The sequence below is a fragment of the Lissotriton vulgaris genome, chromosome 4_1 (assembly GCF_964263255.1).
Source record: "Lissotriton vulgaris chromosome 4_1, aLisVul1.2, whole genome shotgun sequence".
Classification (NCBI taxonomy): Eukaryota; Metazoa; Chordata; class Amphibia; order Caudata; family Salamandridae; genus Lissotriton; species Lissotriton vulgaris.
In genome coordinates, this window is record NC_141691.1 from 1,211,728,457 (window position 1) to 1,211,746,316 (window position 17,860).

The 17,860-nt window shown below is 42.7% G+C and overlaps 1 protein-coding gene across 1 annotated transcript in view; it reads right to left on the bottom strand.

The window, feature by feature from the left end:
* LOC147723054 (polypeptide N-acetylgalactosaminyltransferase 1) overlaps nt 1-17,860 on the bottom strand; it is a 436,567-nt gene that overhangs the window by 219,092 nt on the left and 199,615 nt on the right. Inside the window, exon 3 of the mRNA XM_086965426.1 lies at nt 17,498-17,668. Within this exon, the coding sequence (XP_086821552.1) occupies nt 17,498-17,668 (171 nt within the window). The remainder of the gene's footprint in view (nt 1-17,497; nt 17,669-17,860) is intronic.

Sequence of the window (17,860 nt, forward strand, 5' to 3'; positions counted from 1 at the left end):
TCATAAAATGGAAGATTTATGTATTATACTTTTCTGTAGAAACATTTTTACATATTTCTTCAATCTAAATATTAGAGATACCGAATAATAAAAAATATTTATATAATAGCTTTCTAATATTTTTACTGCACACTGAGTTTGGTTTGTGTATGGCTACTCATGATGTTGTACAAACGGTACCTACATGTGTGAGTTAGTACGGTTGCTGACTTAGTGGGTGGCAGCCAGCTCAGGGCCATTAACATCCATTTAACACGATTTTTGAGAGCACAGATTACAGATGCATCTCTCTACACTAGATTTCCTTCGAGGGGGTATTCGAAGGCTAGCCACTAGGAGGAAGTTTTCCAAGGCATTCAGCGCTATACAAAACTTGCAGAGTTCTCCACTGATAAATCGCATACAGCTGCCAATATGTTGGTAGAATGTAACACAAATGTCTAAGAATGTTTTCAACCCAGAGGTCTCAGCATTAGGTTTGCTACAACTGACAATGACAGTAATATTGCAACAAAGAGAGTACACACAGTTCCCCAGGACGACAGGGTGGAAGGGAAGGAGAGTGTGTGTTGTGGAGTAGAAGCAAAGACCAAGAGGGAAGGGAAGGGGGAATACCCTCTTGGGAACTAGAACCCTCACACACCCAGCAAGCTAGGTGTCATGCTTCATCATATGGGTCCTGCACCGCTGAGACATTTGGGGAGCATCATACAATTGAACAAACGCTTCAACGAGTCAACATACTACGCTTTGGCATCCCAAAATCAAAAAGGCTTTTTTGATTCTCTACTCGTGAGCAAGCCTTGAAAAAGCCCTGTGGGCGAAACGCGCGTCGGCTGCTGCTGTGCCAACACACGTTTGATATGAAATAAAACACACAAGATCTGATTGGAGAGCGTACTTTTATTGGAGCTGAGTCGTGGGAAATTGAGCTCAAGTCATCTAATATTCTGTTATGGAAACATTCCCCCGTGACCATATATATTTACATTGGATTATAGAAATAATGATCAGGTGTGCTCGGGTGCAGTGGATATAATATTGAGTCAGGATTCTTGTAATCCATAGACTGATTGACACCCTAGTGGGTGGGTACAAAAACACTCTTTTAGAGCACCCCTTACCTGAAAACGTGTAAAAGAAAAATCCTCCTTTTTCGTACTTAAAAGGTCAATAGATGTGCATTTCAATTTGAGCGAACCCACTTTATGTACTCTTATTTTTAGGGTGGATAGTGCCCTATGGTGGTGAGTTTGTGGGATGGTGAGTACACCAGTGCTTGTTTTTAGGGTGGATAGTGCCCTATGGTTGTGAGTTTGTGGGGTGCTGAGTACCCCAATGCTTGTTTTTAGGGTGGATAGTGCCCTACGGTGTAGAGTTTTTGGGGTGGTGAGTGCCCCAGTGCTGTATGTTTAATGTGGTGTGTTTTGTTTCCCTAAGGGAGGGGGATGGGTTAATCTTCATTAGTGTGTTTATTGGGGAATGGGGGTTAATCTCTTTTAGTGTTTTATTTTTGTATTTGGTCAATTCCATAATTTTCATGCATGTATTGGTGAAATAATTTCATTATTTCTGATGCCTTATATCTAATGATATTTTTCATTTATCTACATCATTTCAATGTTATGCATGCATATTGTGAGTTGTTTCCATCACTTCTTATGTAATGTATTTAATGGTGTTCATACTCTTGTGCATAATTTCCGTCTTACTTTCCCCAAGGAAGGCGGATGTGTTATAACTTACTTGCCTCTTCCCTACTGCTCAGCCAGAGTGAGTGCTTGTGTACTTGATGATGTTTGGAATGTTGGATGTGTGTGATGTCATGGGATGCCTGGGGGTCTGGAGATGTGTGGAGTGGCAGTTGGTGGATGCAGGCTGAGCAGCAGGAGGCTGCTTCTGGTGGGGTATTTGTTACCATCTTAACTTATTTACTTGAACCTGAACTTGGAACTAAGCTTCATTAAAACCAGCGTGTGATATATACCTGGCATGGACTTCCTTTAATTACAACAGGAACCGAACACTCTGATCTTCGGTAAGGGTACGCTCACCGAATAATCAACTCAAGTCTATCTCTCATCTCTGACAGTGCTGAAGCTGCAAACAATGTAGCCATTCTTAAAGAAGTGTTGTGTTTGCATTCTTAATTGTACGGTTTCTTTAATTGTGTTTGTACTAGTTATGTCATTTCTAGAATATGGAATGTTATATATGTCATGTTACTGTGCATCATTTGTAAAGGACAGTTGTTCCTGTGATGCTGAACTTACTGGATGGCATGTACTAAGCTCTTCGATTAATTAAAGGATTACTTTACTTCAATCCTGAATTTATTCTTCATTTCACTGGCGACGGGATTCGAAGAGCAGAACCTACGTGACCAACTTATTTGAACTCTATTCTGAAGTATTTATTTTTTTCTCTCTTCTATTTCAAGAAAAAGTGGATTGAAAAGGAGTTTGGTAACTATTCTGGATACCTCATTGGCGATTTTTTATGACATTTTGATTGGTGTATGAGTTGCTGTGCTTGAGCTGATTTCCTTTTCATCGCTGACTTTTACACTGATTTGAATTTGATGCACATTTTGATATTGATTTTGTGAGTACATGAAGTTGAGTAAGCATCGCAATGACTTCTTAACCACCGTGTCAAATTTGGTCAGCGCTTGAGGATTAAAGTTAAAAACTGAGTTTTCTTACTGTTCTCAGTTCAGTTATCGGCACGCTGCAGCTCGCACCATATTTTAAAAGTAATCGCCTGCAGTGTTCCATCGCTGACGAACCTTTCGAGAGCTGATCGTCTCCTGGTTCCATCTTCAAGGGACTTCTTCTCTGGAACTCTCCTCGGTCTCCTGGATTCGACGCTCCGACGTCCTCAAGGTGTATTGTGGGTACGCTTGCGTGTGACGTCACACGTACGAGCGGCCATCTTGGTAAAATGTGAAGTTGTAAACGAACATTCTACACTAACGAATTTCAGCAGTGATTCGCACACCTTGTGCGATATCTTCATCGGTGATTGCGCACCATTTGGATTACCTTCAACGGTGATACGCACACCAGTTGTTAATTGGCATTATTTTTATTATTGTCATTTTATAGATTTTAACCTTATTATTGTGAGGTATTTATACATTTTATCGATTCTAACCTTATTATTGTGAGGTATTTATTCAACCTTAATTTCTACTGTATTTATGCAGCATTGATTACTTCTTCATTGTTTACATAAGTCATCCAGTATTATTTTTATCTGTTCAGTATTGATTCATTATGTCTCAGCCCAATTATAATATAAGTGCACCTCAAGCCTTTTGGGTTTCAGGCAGTGAACCTCCACTTAAATGGTTGGAGTGGAAACCTTATTTTTGTAATTATATTAATGCATTAGATGCAGATGGAAAAATGTCTTATGCTCAAAAGAAAATATTACTTTTACATTCTTTAGGTCCTGTTGGATTGAAAGTGTATGAGACTATGACTAAACCTTCCTTTCCTGGTGATTTAAATGTGTATATGTTGGCACTACTGCATTTAGACACTTATTTTGCTCCTAAAGTTTGTATAGGTGTAACTAGGTACAATTTTTTTTCAAGAAAACAAGCTAAAGATGAAAATATTGATCACTATCTTGCTGACCTTAAGAAATTGTCGTTAGACTGCAAATTTGGTGTGTTACAAGAAGAACTATTAATAATGAAGTTGTTAGTAAAGTTAATGCTGTTGACAGAAAGAAATTTAACTATAACTCAAAGAACAATTTGAGTACTGGTAACAGACCATTTTATGCAAAACAGTCTCAGGGCTCTAAACTTAAGTGTTACAGATGTATAGTTCTGAACATTTGGCAGACTTTAAAGGATGACCTGGTCTCAAAATGAAATGCGCTAATTGTGGATTAAAAGGTCATTTAACAAAAGCTTGTAACAGGAAGAAGAAAAACAAAGTTAGTTTTGTGAATGATATGGATGAGGATGAAATTCTGGAGAATGATCCGGAAGACAATTTGGTTATGAATTTGCATGACAAATTGGTTTTAAAAATCCGTGATGAAGATGTGGTGAACAAACCATTTGTTTGATGAGTATTGGTGGGGTGGATATCAATATTTAAGCGGATTCTGGTTCGCCCTATACAATTATTAACGAAGAAATGTGGAATCTTCTTTTGTCCAACAAGTAGGTGATAAATTATTGGCTCCAGACATTCACCCTGAAGGCTATATGGGGGAACCTATTAATATCCTTGGTTTCCGTTGGTTTGTATTTAGATTCAAAGGTAGAGAATGTAGAGGGAAGCTATACATTGCAAAAAAGGGTCCACCAGTCTTTGGGTGGTTTGACCAAAAACAATTACACATCATTCTAGACCCAAACAGTTGTGAACAAGTTTTGGTGGTGGATGACAGTACTACCGTGACTAAGGAAATTTTACATAAGTTTCCGAAAGTGTTTAGTAAAACTTTGGGAAATTTAGTTGGATTCGAGCACAAAATCATAATTAAGGATGATGCTTGCCCTAAAGTGCATAAATGTAGAAATGTTCCCATCCTTGTGAGAGATGAAGTAAGTAAAGCATTGGATAAGTTAGTTTCTACTGATATAATTGAACCTATTGAAGCTAGCGAATGGGTTTCTCCGATTGTCGTTGCGAGACGGAGCAACGGAAAAATTAGGCTATGTGTGGATCGAAGGTACCTAAATAATAACATTGTGGTTGACAAATTCCCACTTCCTAAGATTAATGAAATGGTCTCTAGTCTAGGCAATGCACAATGGTTCTCGACCATAGATCTATCATCAACGGATCATCAGATTTCTTTGTGTCCGGAATCAATAAAATTGACATCTTTTGTAACCCCTTTTGGTTGCTTCCGTTATAAGCGGATGCCTTTCGGCTTAGCCTCGGCGGCCGCTGTCTACCAACGTTTAATGTATCAGCTTTTTAAGGAAGAAAAAGGTGTCATATTTTTTCAAGATGATATACTTGTTTTTGGGGATGATGAGAGTGAGCATTTATCGAGATTGGAGAGAGTTTTGAGTATCCTTGAGAGCAAAGGCCTTACGGTAGAACATTCTAAGTGTAAATTTGCACAAAGGAGTGTGACTTACCTCGGTCATATTATTGATAAAGAGGGTGTTAGACCTAAACCCACTCTGGTTTCAGCTATTTCGGACGCTCCTGTTCCTACGTGTAAGGATAACATCAAGTCATTTCTAGGAATGGCAGAATTTTGCTCAAAATATGTTCCTAATTTTGCAAATGTCACCTATAACATTCGGCAACTGTTAAAAAATAATGTAAAATTTGAGTGGTCTAATTCTTGTGATGAAGATTTTAAGAATATCAAGTTAGCTATTGCCAAAGCCACTTCCCTGCGAAATTTTGATCCATCTCTGGAAAGCATAATTACGACTGATGCTAGTAACAAAGGCCTTGGAGCTGTTTTAGTTCAAGTGGATGAGAAGGGCAGGGAGAAAGTCATTGCTTATGCTTCAAGATCCTTGTCTCCTCGTGAAGAGAAGTACCCAATAATAGAAAGGGAAGCCTTAGCGTGTGCTTGGGCATTAGAACATTTTAAATCTTTTGTTTGGGGAAAAATGTGTTTATTACGTAGTGATCACAAGCCTTTGGTAAAAATTTTAACAACGGAAGGTGTGATCAATGCGTCTGCGAGGTTGGCTAGGATTCCAATGAGGTTGCAAAATTTCATTTACAAGATTGTATATGTTCCAGGCAAAAGTAATGTCCTGGCGGATTTTTTGTCAAGGATGCCAGTCATGTTGGAAGAGTGTGACAATAATGAGTGGAATGGATTGCAAGTTGCTCTTGTCCATGATGAAGGTCTTTCAGCCTTCAGTAAGGAGGAGTGGAATAAGGAGTATTCAGCTGACGATATTTTGCAGAAGGTAATTTCATTTACTGTGGATGGTTGGCCAAGTAAAAAAGGATTTGTTGGATGATGCTATCAGGCCTTTTTGGGAGGTTAAGTCTGAACTTTCTGTGGCACATGAAACACTTTTAAGAGGTGAAAGGATAATTCCTCCTGTGACTTTGCGAGAGAAGTCTCAATTAAAATGACATTAGACTACATCTAATCTACACTCTTCATGTTCTTCATCCGGAATGCCGTAATTATATTTCAAAGGAGATGCGTCATCCCCATATTATATAGGAAAGGTGAGTGACTGGAGTATGAATGAGTGGACAAAGCACTAAATGACCATAGTAGGACTGACAGTACATGCCTTTGATAAGTGTCTTCTTTTAAGCCAGAGATTACATCAATTGATTTGGAAAGACCTTTCAAGTCTGACAAGGAGAGGTTCCCAGCCTCGCCTTTTTGCCTGCACCTTACCAACTATCTGCACTAATGTCCTGGGTTTTTGACAGCTCACGACACACCCATTAATGTTGTCCTTCACTCTCCTGATATTCTGCTCCATCCACAAAGCTCACTCTTGACCCCTATAGCTTTCCCCTGGCAGTATCTTAATACCTTTGCCTATTTTCCAATTCACTGGATGTTATCTAACAGAGTCTCCCTTTACTGGGAAACAATTTGTGTTTGATTCACTTAAGTATAAAACTTGAGAAATATTTATGTTGGTGGCCTAATCAAACACTTCCACAAACCTCTTTCCTCACCTGTGAAATCATGGCCTGTCCAGATACAGGGATCTGCATACATGCCTTTCATTAAGACATCACTGCGTTAGAGCGGTAGAAGGAACCCAAACCTGTGGAATGTACCCAGCAATGATACCTAACATGGAGAAAGAATTGATGCAAGTGTTGTGGTATGTGCACTTTATGCATAAGTAATGAAGTAGTGCATTTTAGTCTAATGAATAGACAAACTGTAAGCAATCAAGATGCTGAAGCAAAGAGTGAAATAGGAATGCACAGGTACTGCGTGGGTTTTCTTTCAAACCATGGAAGATCACTGAATGATACGGGAGTAAACCTACAGTGTGCAAAACTATTTCTTAAAAATAGAGTTCCAGAGAGTAGATGGAATATTCTCTTTTCCATGAGGTTGAACAACTGTGTCCTGAATACTGGACAAATTCACTCACAGATGGAGGGGTTGATCTGAACCAGGCTCAGCTCAATATTGGACTGACCAGCACAGAAAAGAAAATGTAGTGTTTGTTGTGGGGGCAGTGGTTGTTGCAGTGTGAGGGGAGAAGGTGTGAGGAAGGTGGGAAGAACAGCAATGGAGTTGATGGGGTGCTAGCAATTACACTAAGGCGCATTAAAGGCTGCTTACAAAGCCCTTAACGGGATCTGATTGAGACTAAGTGGGATGAATACACTGCTGTTTGCATAACCTTGAGTCAGGCAGTTCCCTGCTGCCTCCCTTGGAATATTGGCACCCCAGGCCAGGGCCCAGCTCGCACATGCACAAGGCCCGCCATGATCTGAACCTTTGAAGATCAAACTGGTTACCAACCCCACACCTAAAGAGTGTAACAGTAATCACTTTGCAGAGAACTAGATCATACTGCATTCCCCTAAGCACAGATGTACCTATCAAACCGAGATATGAGGATACCCACAATTCAACATACAGTTGCCATGGTTGTTTTAACACCACAACTTACCCCCTTTTACTGTATTTCTCTTTGGTGCCCTTTCATTTCCATTTTACTTTTATGTGATGTAAGTAAATAGGTCTGGCCATTCACAAATAGACGGTTACCTTGATGGGCATATTCCAGTGGCATGGATCCTCTGCCATACCACTCATTATGCCCTTTATATCAATCTCCCCATAACCACTAAACCGCCTTTAACCCCTTAAGTGCTGCTGACGGCCAATGGTCGTCAGCAGCGCTACCTCCCCAGTGCTGCGCACGACCATTGAACGTCCATTCAGCACTAGTTCTAATGGACAGCGCAGCACTGGGGAGAAATGTTTACACGCAGCTAAGGTGTTAACATAAAATGTACACATCATAATCAATGTTTGCCTGCCTGTAACTTTATCAATGGGACAGGTTGGGTTAGAGGTAGAAAGGGAAGCATTTCTTTTCTTCTCACGTCCTGTAACAGAACGACTTGGATTGTCCATAAATGAACAGCAGCAGGGAGGGCACATTAGGACAGGATAGACTGCACTACACCGACAAAATTGGTCATCAGCAGCCCAAGAGCCTCTTTCCAGGCTAATAAACAGTTATGGAGCACCAGTAACATTGACTCCACCTTAGACATCCTAATGAAGGCATAGTTATGTTGTCACTTAGGGCGGGCAATAACCACCTTTTTACATACTCACATTTAAAGTCGACATCTTTCTTGAACATGGCCATTTGACACGAATTTGCTTGCGTGCCTTTATGGGATAATATTCTCTGAAATGGCTTTGCTTATATTTACATTTTTCCATAGCATATTATCGGAGCCTTGAACATTCTGTACAAGGGCTTAGTTCACTATGCAAAATGTTGATGTTTGTTATTGTCTGCTCAGTGACAGCCCTATAAAGATGGAATCAATTATGGCAGCCTGACTGGGGCTTTGGCATAGCAACATGGGTGAAGTTTATTATATAAACATCATCACTCCTTGGTTGAAGGACAGGAGAATTTAGCTGACACTGTTTAGGTCACCTCAAGCAGGAATTCTAGTCTAGCTGAATCCTGTTTACCTCCCTCCTAACAGGGATGGTGCCTAGCTCTACACAAAGCCAGTCCCCAGATGAAAAATTACCCACAATACCTAGGTAGTTAGATCACACTAAGGGATCCTGGCAGATTCATCCACTCTAGGCACACTAGGATAGGGAGCACGAGGTAGGAGCACAATTATATGCAAACATATCATCCACGTAACAGCACATTGGTTGAACTGTTCGTTTTCTTTACCATTCCTGTGATGTTGATTACTCTGTTTTGTTTCCTTCTAATAATGCCAGTATATGTATTTTACACAAGAATCTTATTGTTTCAATTAATGTTTGAACTTCAGATTTGCATATTTCTTGAGTCTCCCTTTGGGCATGCATGAATTACTAATGAAAATGACTGATCTTCCATGATTTCCTCGGGGAGTCATAGTGGTCATGTTCTGAGGTTGCGCATGCCCTCCGGTTTGTTGTACGGTTTAGAGGTCCAGAGGGTGCACCGTGAGCTAGCCAGGATTACAGGCAATATATCCTTATGGTGTGCAAGAAGTCAGTTTCGCACAGTTTTGACATTTATGTTGTCCAAACGCACAATCTTGCGGATAAAGTATCAACAGTATGACAACATTGAGTCCAAAACCATGGTGGACAATCCAGGTCCCTATCAGAATATTGGCTATGATGGCACTCAGATTGATTACATATAACTGTGATTTACAATACAGTGAAGGATTTATTTACATTTAACGTCTCAGTTTATATACCAGCTTCAATGCCAGAAAGGTACAATTCTGCTTCAAGTTTATGAGATTTCATTTACTCAGTTTCATTGTTAAGTTCATTTAGCAAAGACCAGTGAACTTAAGTGTGTTTTCTGGCCCAAATGTACTCCACAGCTCCTGTGTGCAAGGCTCAATAATACAATTCAAACTCCCCTTTTATTACCAAAGTTAAGTCTTGAGTTATTTTCTGAACACCGGTTTCCAAAGTTATCCTTTGTATTATTTACATTAATGATGCGAGCAACAGAAGCACTTCACTCTTCTGTGGTCAGTTTTTACATTAAATTAATTTAACTTAATTGATCAGTGCAGGTCTGAGATGCAGGCTAGCGTCTACTTTACTGGCTTTAATAACTGGGTTCTAATTACCGTTTGTAAACGTGCTCCAAAAGCAAAGCCAAACCACTAACCTGCAATCCTAACCCCACGTCAAACGTTATGTGAAATGTAACCGTATAAAAACACCCGCGCAGTGGAGCAACACAATTGCATGTTGTGAAGCCCAACCACTCCTCACGTTCTGGCTCATGACATTCGGCCTCTCCTGGACCCATTATTCTGCTCTACGTAGAGAAAAAACTTTCTGGGCTTTATGTAGTATGTCAGGACACAGAGCCCACATTCAGAATACCATTTATTGGACTTGCTCCGTGCACACAGGGATGTTCACAGCCTCCCGACATGAACCTGGTGCGTCCTCCCATCCACATTCCATAACGTCGTTACATATACAAGCTACTTCATACACTTCTACAATCAAAATTCTATTAAAGGAGAAAACAAGCTTTATTACTAATACACGAATTCTAACCCACTACTACACTTCGCTTGACACATTAAAAAACATATGCTGCAACTTTGAGGTAATACAGTGCGATATGGTACACCTGCAAAAAGAAAACATATTCACCCTACTAATATAATTCCCATACCAAATCCAAGAAGTCTCAAAATGCCTTTCTGCTCCCTATTCTTATTGAATTAAGCGATTAACAGAGGCACCCCCTCCCGAGATCACTGTGAAACTTTCTTCTAGGACTACAACTTTGGATATTCAAAGTTGGGAGCAAACGTTTATGCTAAGAAATTCAGTGTTTTCGATGCTGAATGTAATCATTAGAATATGACAGGACATAATGGGGGCAAAAAAGCATTACATAGAGAGATTGGATGGGGCGGATTTGTATGGCTTCCTGGACCCAAAAATATGCCTGGCAGAGTAAGGACTGGTCAATTTCCAGCCACTGTAAATGTATTCTGAGGATTAAAATGATGCCCCCAAAATAAATGACAATTAACATTTTAATTGTTGAACTGGTTAACTAAACAGTTTCTAATTAAACTGCATACGGCGACTCCAGCTACGACGAAGTCATACCAAAGTACAAATGTCGATATAATTGAACTGTGGAACATTGACAACTACTTTCCCCGTGTCCTGTAGGTGGCGCAATTGCGCCATTAGCTTGCAGGGTGCGCCTCATTTACGCGTGTGATCGCATACCGTACTCCAAACTATTTAATGTGGGGGTAAAGGATCAAAAGGCTGGAGAGTCAGATCGTGCACCAATTCTAGGAAAATGTTATTTAGGGAAACCTTTCTGGCAGCAACAACGTGTCCACGCATCTGCACCAGTGTTGATGCATAATCTGCATGGACAGCATCTCACAGTCATGCTCAAGACACTAACGGATGGTTCTGATGTTGTGTTTGTTCCGCTGCTCCGTGACAAAACTCGATATTAAAGGCTGCAAGAGGACGCCGTTTGTTTGAGGCCGTCTGAACATGTGGGCTACACACGTCATAAAATAGAGACGAGTTAGGACATTCAACCCTTGCAGCCAGGCCCGGTTCTAGCGGGTGGGCCGGGTGGGCCGGGCCCACCCAAACTTTGGCCTGGCCCACCCAAACATAACCCTTGGCCCTGGCAGTGACGTCAGCAAGGCCAGCAGAATATGGCCACTGCAAGTTAAAACGTTCTTCGAACGTTATCTTTCTTTAGGAGTTGCGTGATTGGGCCTGGGCTCGCACCCCCAATCACGCATCTCCTATTAGGCAGGTGGGCTGTGTCCCCGCCGACTCGTGCAGGTACATTAGGGGCACTGTGAAGGGGACAAAGCCTTTCATTGGAACTGGATTTGTGGATAATTAATTCTTTTCTGCTGGTAAAGAGGAGTTTGTTTTGACGTTTTCCTGACCTTCCTGACCCCTTGAGCTGTTAGTTTAACCGATTCGGCTGTGACAGAGTTCGTAAGGAGCAGGTAAGAGAATGTGTGGCTATTGTGTTTTTTAAATCTGTGAAAAAGACATACTTAGAACGCCGTGTTTATTTCATTTTCATTTACATCGTGTGTTTAAATCGTTGGTATCATTCATGAGTGGTTCTGCAAGGATGCACGACAACTAAATGTCCAAATAACCTGGGGGATTGTTGATCTTGCTGGAGAGCGTTCTTTTTTTGGTTTGTAGTATTTAAATGCAATAGAACTGTAGTTAACGTGGATAGCTCAGTGGGTTACTGCCTTTGTTACAGAGATCCTTTGATACATAGGACAGTGTGATCAAAGACGTGTATACAAACCAGAATGGTATAATTAGATTTTTTTTTTGTATTGCTAGTTAGTTCGAATTTTCCCAGTAATTCATTATTCTAATGTTGCAATACAGAGTTTGGGCAGATATAATTTCTAATCAGTAGAGCCAACCACTGGGGTATTGTTTAAATCCTGTGTTTGTGGTTCTCCAGACCCAACCCTCTCAATACATATTGCCCAGCAGCATGGATGAGATGTGATTCCTACACCTGGTAATCTTCATTAGCTTATGTGACATTCCCTATAGGCTGATTTGGATACTTTTATGAATCATTGTGTCTGCATAATGTGTGTGTGATGTACAGTACTGTGATACCCTACACTACGAGTAGCGCTATACAAGAAATAAAATGCATATGAGAGGGGCTATGGAGTGATGATGGGCTCTGTTGGAGGGTGGCAATGAGGGAATCCGAGGGGGCATCATGAGGGGTTGAGATACGGAGAGATGGAAGGCACTGGTGGAGGTTGTTTGTGAGGGAGTCTGAAGAGGAGGTCATGGGGGAGGGGCTTTGGAGTGATGAGAGGCACTGGTGGAGGGTGGTAGGAAGGGATTCTGAGGAGGAGGTCATAAGGGGGAGTTGCTTTGGAGTGATGAGGGGCACTGGTGGAGGGGTAGGAAGGGAGTCTGAGGAGGAGATCATGAGGGGGTGTTGCTTGGAGTGATGATGGGCACTGGTGGAGGGTGGTAGGGAGGGACTCTGAGGAGGCGATCATGAGGGGGGTTGCTTTTGAGGGATGGGCACTGGTGGAGGGTGGTAGGGAGGGAGTCTGAGGAGGAGGGCATGAGGGGCACTGGTGGAGGGTGGTAGGGAGGGAGTCTGAGGAGGCGGTCATGAGGGGATTGCTTTGGAGTGATGGGCACTGGTGGAGGGTGGTAGGTAGGGAGTCTGAGGAGGAGGTCATGAGGCAGAGGGGCTTTGGAGTGATTAGGGGCACTGGTGGAGGGTAGTAGGGAGGGAGTCTGAGGAGGAGGTCATGAGGGGAAGAGGCTACGGAGCGATGAAGGCCAGTGTTGGAGGATGGCAATGAGGGAATCCGAGGAGGGGGAGGTCATGGGGAGGAGCTACGGAGAGATGAGGGGCACTGGTGGAGGGTGGTAGTGGGGGAGTCTGGGAGGAGGTCATGAGGGGCACTGGTGGAGGGTGGTAGTGGGGGAGTCTGAGGAGGCGGTCATGAGGGGGGTTGCTTTGGAGTGATGGGCACTGGTGGAGGGTGGTAGGGAGGGAGTCTGAGGAGGAGGTCATGAGGCAGAGGAGCTTTGGAGTGATGAGGTGCACTGGTGAAGGGTGGTAGGGAGGGAGTCTGAGGAGGAGGTAATGGGGAGGGGCTATGGAGCGCTGAGGGGCACTGTGGAGGGTGGTAGGGAGGGAGTCTGAGGAGGAGGTCATGAGGGGAAGAGGCTACGGAGAGATGAAGGCCAGTGTTGGAGGATGGCAATGAGGGAATCCGAGGAGGGGGAGGTCATGGGGAGGAGCTACGGAGAGATGAGGGGCACTGGTGGAGGGTGGTAGTGGGGGAGTCTGGGAGGAGGGTGGCAATGAGGGAATCCAATGAGGTCATGGGGGAGGTGCTTTGGAGCGATGAGGGACACTGGTGGAGGGTGGCAGTGAGGGACTCAGGAGGAGGTCAATGGGGGGAGGGGTTATGGAGCGATGAGGGGCACTGGTGGAGGGTATTTGTGTGGGAGTCTGAGGAGGTGGTCATGGGTAGGGGCTTTTGAGTGATGAGGGGTACTGGTGGGGGGCAGGTAGGGAGGGAGTCTGATGAGGAGGTCATGACTGAAAGGGGCTAAGGAGAGATGAAGCGCACTGTTGGAGGGTGGTAGTAAAGTTGTCTATCGAGTAAGAGGTCAGTGGTGGGACACCAATAAATACTTTTGCACTGGTGCTATAATAGACCCTGTAATGTTTTTGCTTATTTAATTAGCAGTTGGGTCATTAGGGCCACTGTGTAACATATTTTAAAGTGTGTGCTAATTATATTTACTCTTATATTCAGGGTTTTCAGTTTGAAGGTGATTTTACAAATATTTTTAGTGGGATTATGGAGAATGAAACCAGGTGGTGCCTGATATGGGGCTGGGGACCAAGGTTAGCTGTGAGTTAAGGTGCACAGTAGAGAGATTGTAGAAAATTGATGATCAGGCCTGGAAGGGAGTGTACTGCAGAGTCTGGGGTCAGATGGAGGTAATAATGAAGAGCGATTCTCTCTGAAGGCTGGCAACGAGGCAGGCTGAGTAGTGTTACTTGCCTGATACTCCCACCTCAGAAACCTCCTCTGCCCATCAAAAGGACCTTACATGGGGATCAAAACACTTTTTGAGAGTGTTAACGATTAGAAAGAGATTTGGAAAATAATAGAGGGCCCTGAATCTCCTGTTATCCCCTTCTATCACACGCAGGAGTACAGTTTTTTCTATTTGTAGGCTACCTCCAGAAGCGACACATTGAGCCCGCAGTGGCCCACCCAAATGCGCCCTTGGCCCACCCAAACAAAAAATCCTGGAGCCGGGCCTGCTTGCAGCAAAGAGGACCACTGGCTGCCGACAAACACGCTCCCATTTCTTACAGCCTGGCAGAGTCGAGGACCGACGTTCACTTCATTTCTTTCACGAGGCGCAGGGATGATGCTCGAGTTATGACTGCACGCGCCGCCCGCAGGCTGTTCACGGCAGAAACCGCACTGCATATATACAGAGTGACAAGCGATTCTGAGCAATGGAAAGTCCATTCTCGGCAACAAAAACCTGCACGAGAAGAGGAAGGGGAATTACGAGACAACACAAGGCGTTATTTACTTAGGAATCCTCCGAGTGAGCGTGCTGTACTTTGGGGTATTGGCCTCGGTTGAGAAGATGTTGGAGGAACACTCAAATTGGGAATCTTTGCCATCCACCGGAGGGGCAGGGGAGGTTTGAGGATCCCAGGTCGATTGGGGGCGTCTGTCCAGTGTCCAGTGATACCAAGAGAGGACCTGTTTGAATTGCGCGGGGGATGCAAAGACTGTTGTGGGATTTCCAAATGAAGTGGGGGAATTATGTGTAAGAAAAGCAGACTGTATGTGCAGTGATATGAGATCAAAAACCTTGGATGGATAGCAACATTACTGCGAGAAGTTAGAAAAGTAACAAGGATCCAGGGAACCAAGTGACCCCGAGATGACCTGAGAAATTGCAAGAGGGTACAGTAGCCGTCAAGCTAAAGTCCTTTATCAATAGTTTGGGAGGAGCAGCAAAAAGGAGGTGCATGCCGTTTCTGTTAAAGTTATCCAGCTTGATGAGTAACAGAAAGGAGGGGACCGAGTTCGCAGAGGTCGAACGAAACAGGCACATATCACAGTCAAGGGATTGCAGAGCGCTCGTGAACCTACCTGGGAGCGGGGGAGAACTTATGTTGCTGAGAAAGATGGGAGACCCAATGCTTTTTCACACAGTGGATTGAATATAAAGAGACACATTTAGACACAGTGAGTTAAGTACATGGCCATGCTTTCACGTACACCTGGAAGGAGCACCGAGAATAAAGGCAGGAAGGATGCAACACGGAAAGGTAGTGGGGCAAAGGAAGGAATTCTAGTATTGGCCAACAGTCGAGAGGTGGGCGTAGAGCTGGACAAGCACTAAGAGACAGGATTGGTCAGCAAGGTAGGAGGGCAGACAGGAGAGGCACATGCAGGCAATGTCTTGGAAGAGTATACTGAGGTCAAGTGAATCAAAGGGAGTGAAGGTGTCCAGAAGGACTAGGATTGGGGCAGTAGGGTGGATAGCGCACCAATGTTACGAAACTTAGATATGCGAGCTCTCACAGGCGAGATGGCTCTGGATTGCAAGAGGGTATTGGTGACGAGGTACTGGATAAAATAATTTCCCTAACTTTTTCCCCCCAGGTGCCGCTAATCAGAAAATGCATCATTCGGAAATTGTCGCATGAAGATAGATTTGTTGTAATAATGTTTTAAAAACATTGGCAACATCAATGATGATCTAGTCCTTAATTATATTTCAGCCTAGTTTGGTCACTTCATGTCAAACTTAACCAGTTAAGAATTCTCAACACAATGACTCGCAAACTCATTTCCAAGAAGACTATTAATAGGTGCGACAATGTCAGGCAATCGGAGGATGGGAAATATATCTGATGAAGAGAATGACTCAAGGAGTCTTTCAATTCAGTATGCTCAATGAATCAGAGGTTGATGAATGCTGGACTAAAGTTAGTCTTCAAGCTAGTCTGCAACACACATTCTGGCTCTTAGCCCAGTTGTCTGAAAAATATGGAAGCAGACACTAGCAAGGAACTGGATGCTGGGCTATACACAATCATGCTCAACTCTCCACAAGCGCGGACTGCACAGTAATCTTAAAGTGACAGAACAGTCTTCTGTGGAGATAATATTTGTTTCCCATAAAGATGCAAAACTTACACTTATCAGATCGTTGCTAAAACTGGATTGCTCTTGTGACACACTGTTTACGTTCTCCAATTTTGAAGCTAAGTCTTTGTAAGAATTAGGACGAAAACTGGATTGCTTTTGCATCCCTGAAGGTTATTAACATTCAAAGATCCGAAAAACGAAGGCTAAACTGAGGAAAAACGCATGGATTATTACAACAGTGATTTAAGGAAAATGAGGTATTGACTAACTGGAAAAAGGACTATGATTACCTGTGTGTTTACAAGATCTAGTCTACACACTAACAACTTGGTAAAAGTTCAAGTTGTGAGGGATGATTTCCTGAACTTCTATAAGAATCCACAGTGGTAAAATGGATACCTCTAGATACGGATAACACTAAATTACAGAGTGTTTGGGGTTTCATTTCCCTCTGTCCAGGGTCGACTCGGTCTATATTGCATTCAGGCAGTGAACGGGGGGGGGGGGTTCTATTCTGACAGGCCAGTGTGTGGGTCGGTTTTCTGGCTGTTTATGGGCCTGTTTTTAGGTCTGCTGGGCCCGTGTTTACCTTTCCCTGATATTGGAACAAACATTGCATGCACCAAGTACAAATCCATATAGTCTTCCTTACATTGTAAAACACATATCATAATGCTGATACAAGTTCAAAAATGCCCCAATTTGCAAACACGGGCCTCTTTTTTAGCTATCTAATTTACTAATGGGGCTACTTTTATTTTGGTCCCGGGCTCATGTTCTGTCCCAGTTCGACCCTTCCTCTGTCCTACCCTCATCAAAAATGCTCTTTATGTGTGATTTAAAACTTGCTAAACTAGTCCACAGGTTTAGGACTTCAGTAAGTAGAATTCATGTCATTACTAATGCCATTGCATATGTTAATCTCTTCAACATAAATTAGTATTGTGTAGCCCAGTTATGAACAAAATTGTATCGTATTTATGAAATAATAGCAATAAAAAATGAAATGCAAGACAACAAAAACTGGTTCTACATTGCTGAGTTGAGTGGCAAAGATCAAAACTCGCATGGGAATAATTCAGCAGAGGTAATGGTCAGCTTCTTACCTGACTGGTAGAGTTCTATCTCCTTTCCTCCTGTCCATTTCTCTCTGGGGGACAGGATACCAGCGGAAATTCAATTTCCAGTTGAACCCACCATACGTCATGTCCGAGCCTGCCATATACTCAAACGTATCATCACTGATAACATCAATAATGGGGCAAACAACTGTTTTCCTGTAAAGAGACCAAAGGGCATAGGTTGATAAAACTAGAAAAACTTACGAGCACAAATCAGGTTTTTGGATGCCAAAATTAACCTCAAATACGGATTGTGCATGTTCATGTACTTGTTTTCTAATCGGGACTTATGTTTTGATTAGACTTAAATGTGTATAAATACATTCAAACAAGAAACATAAATCTCAA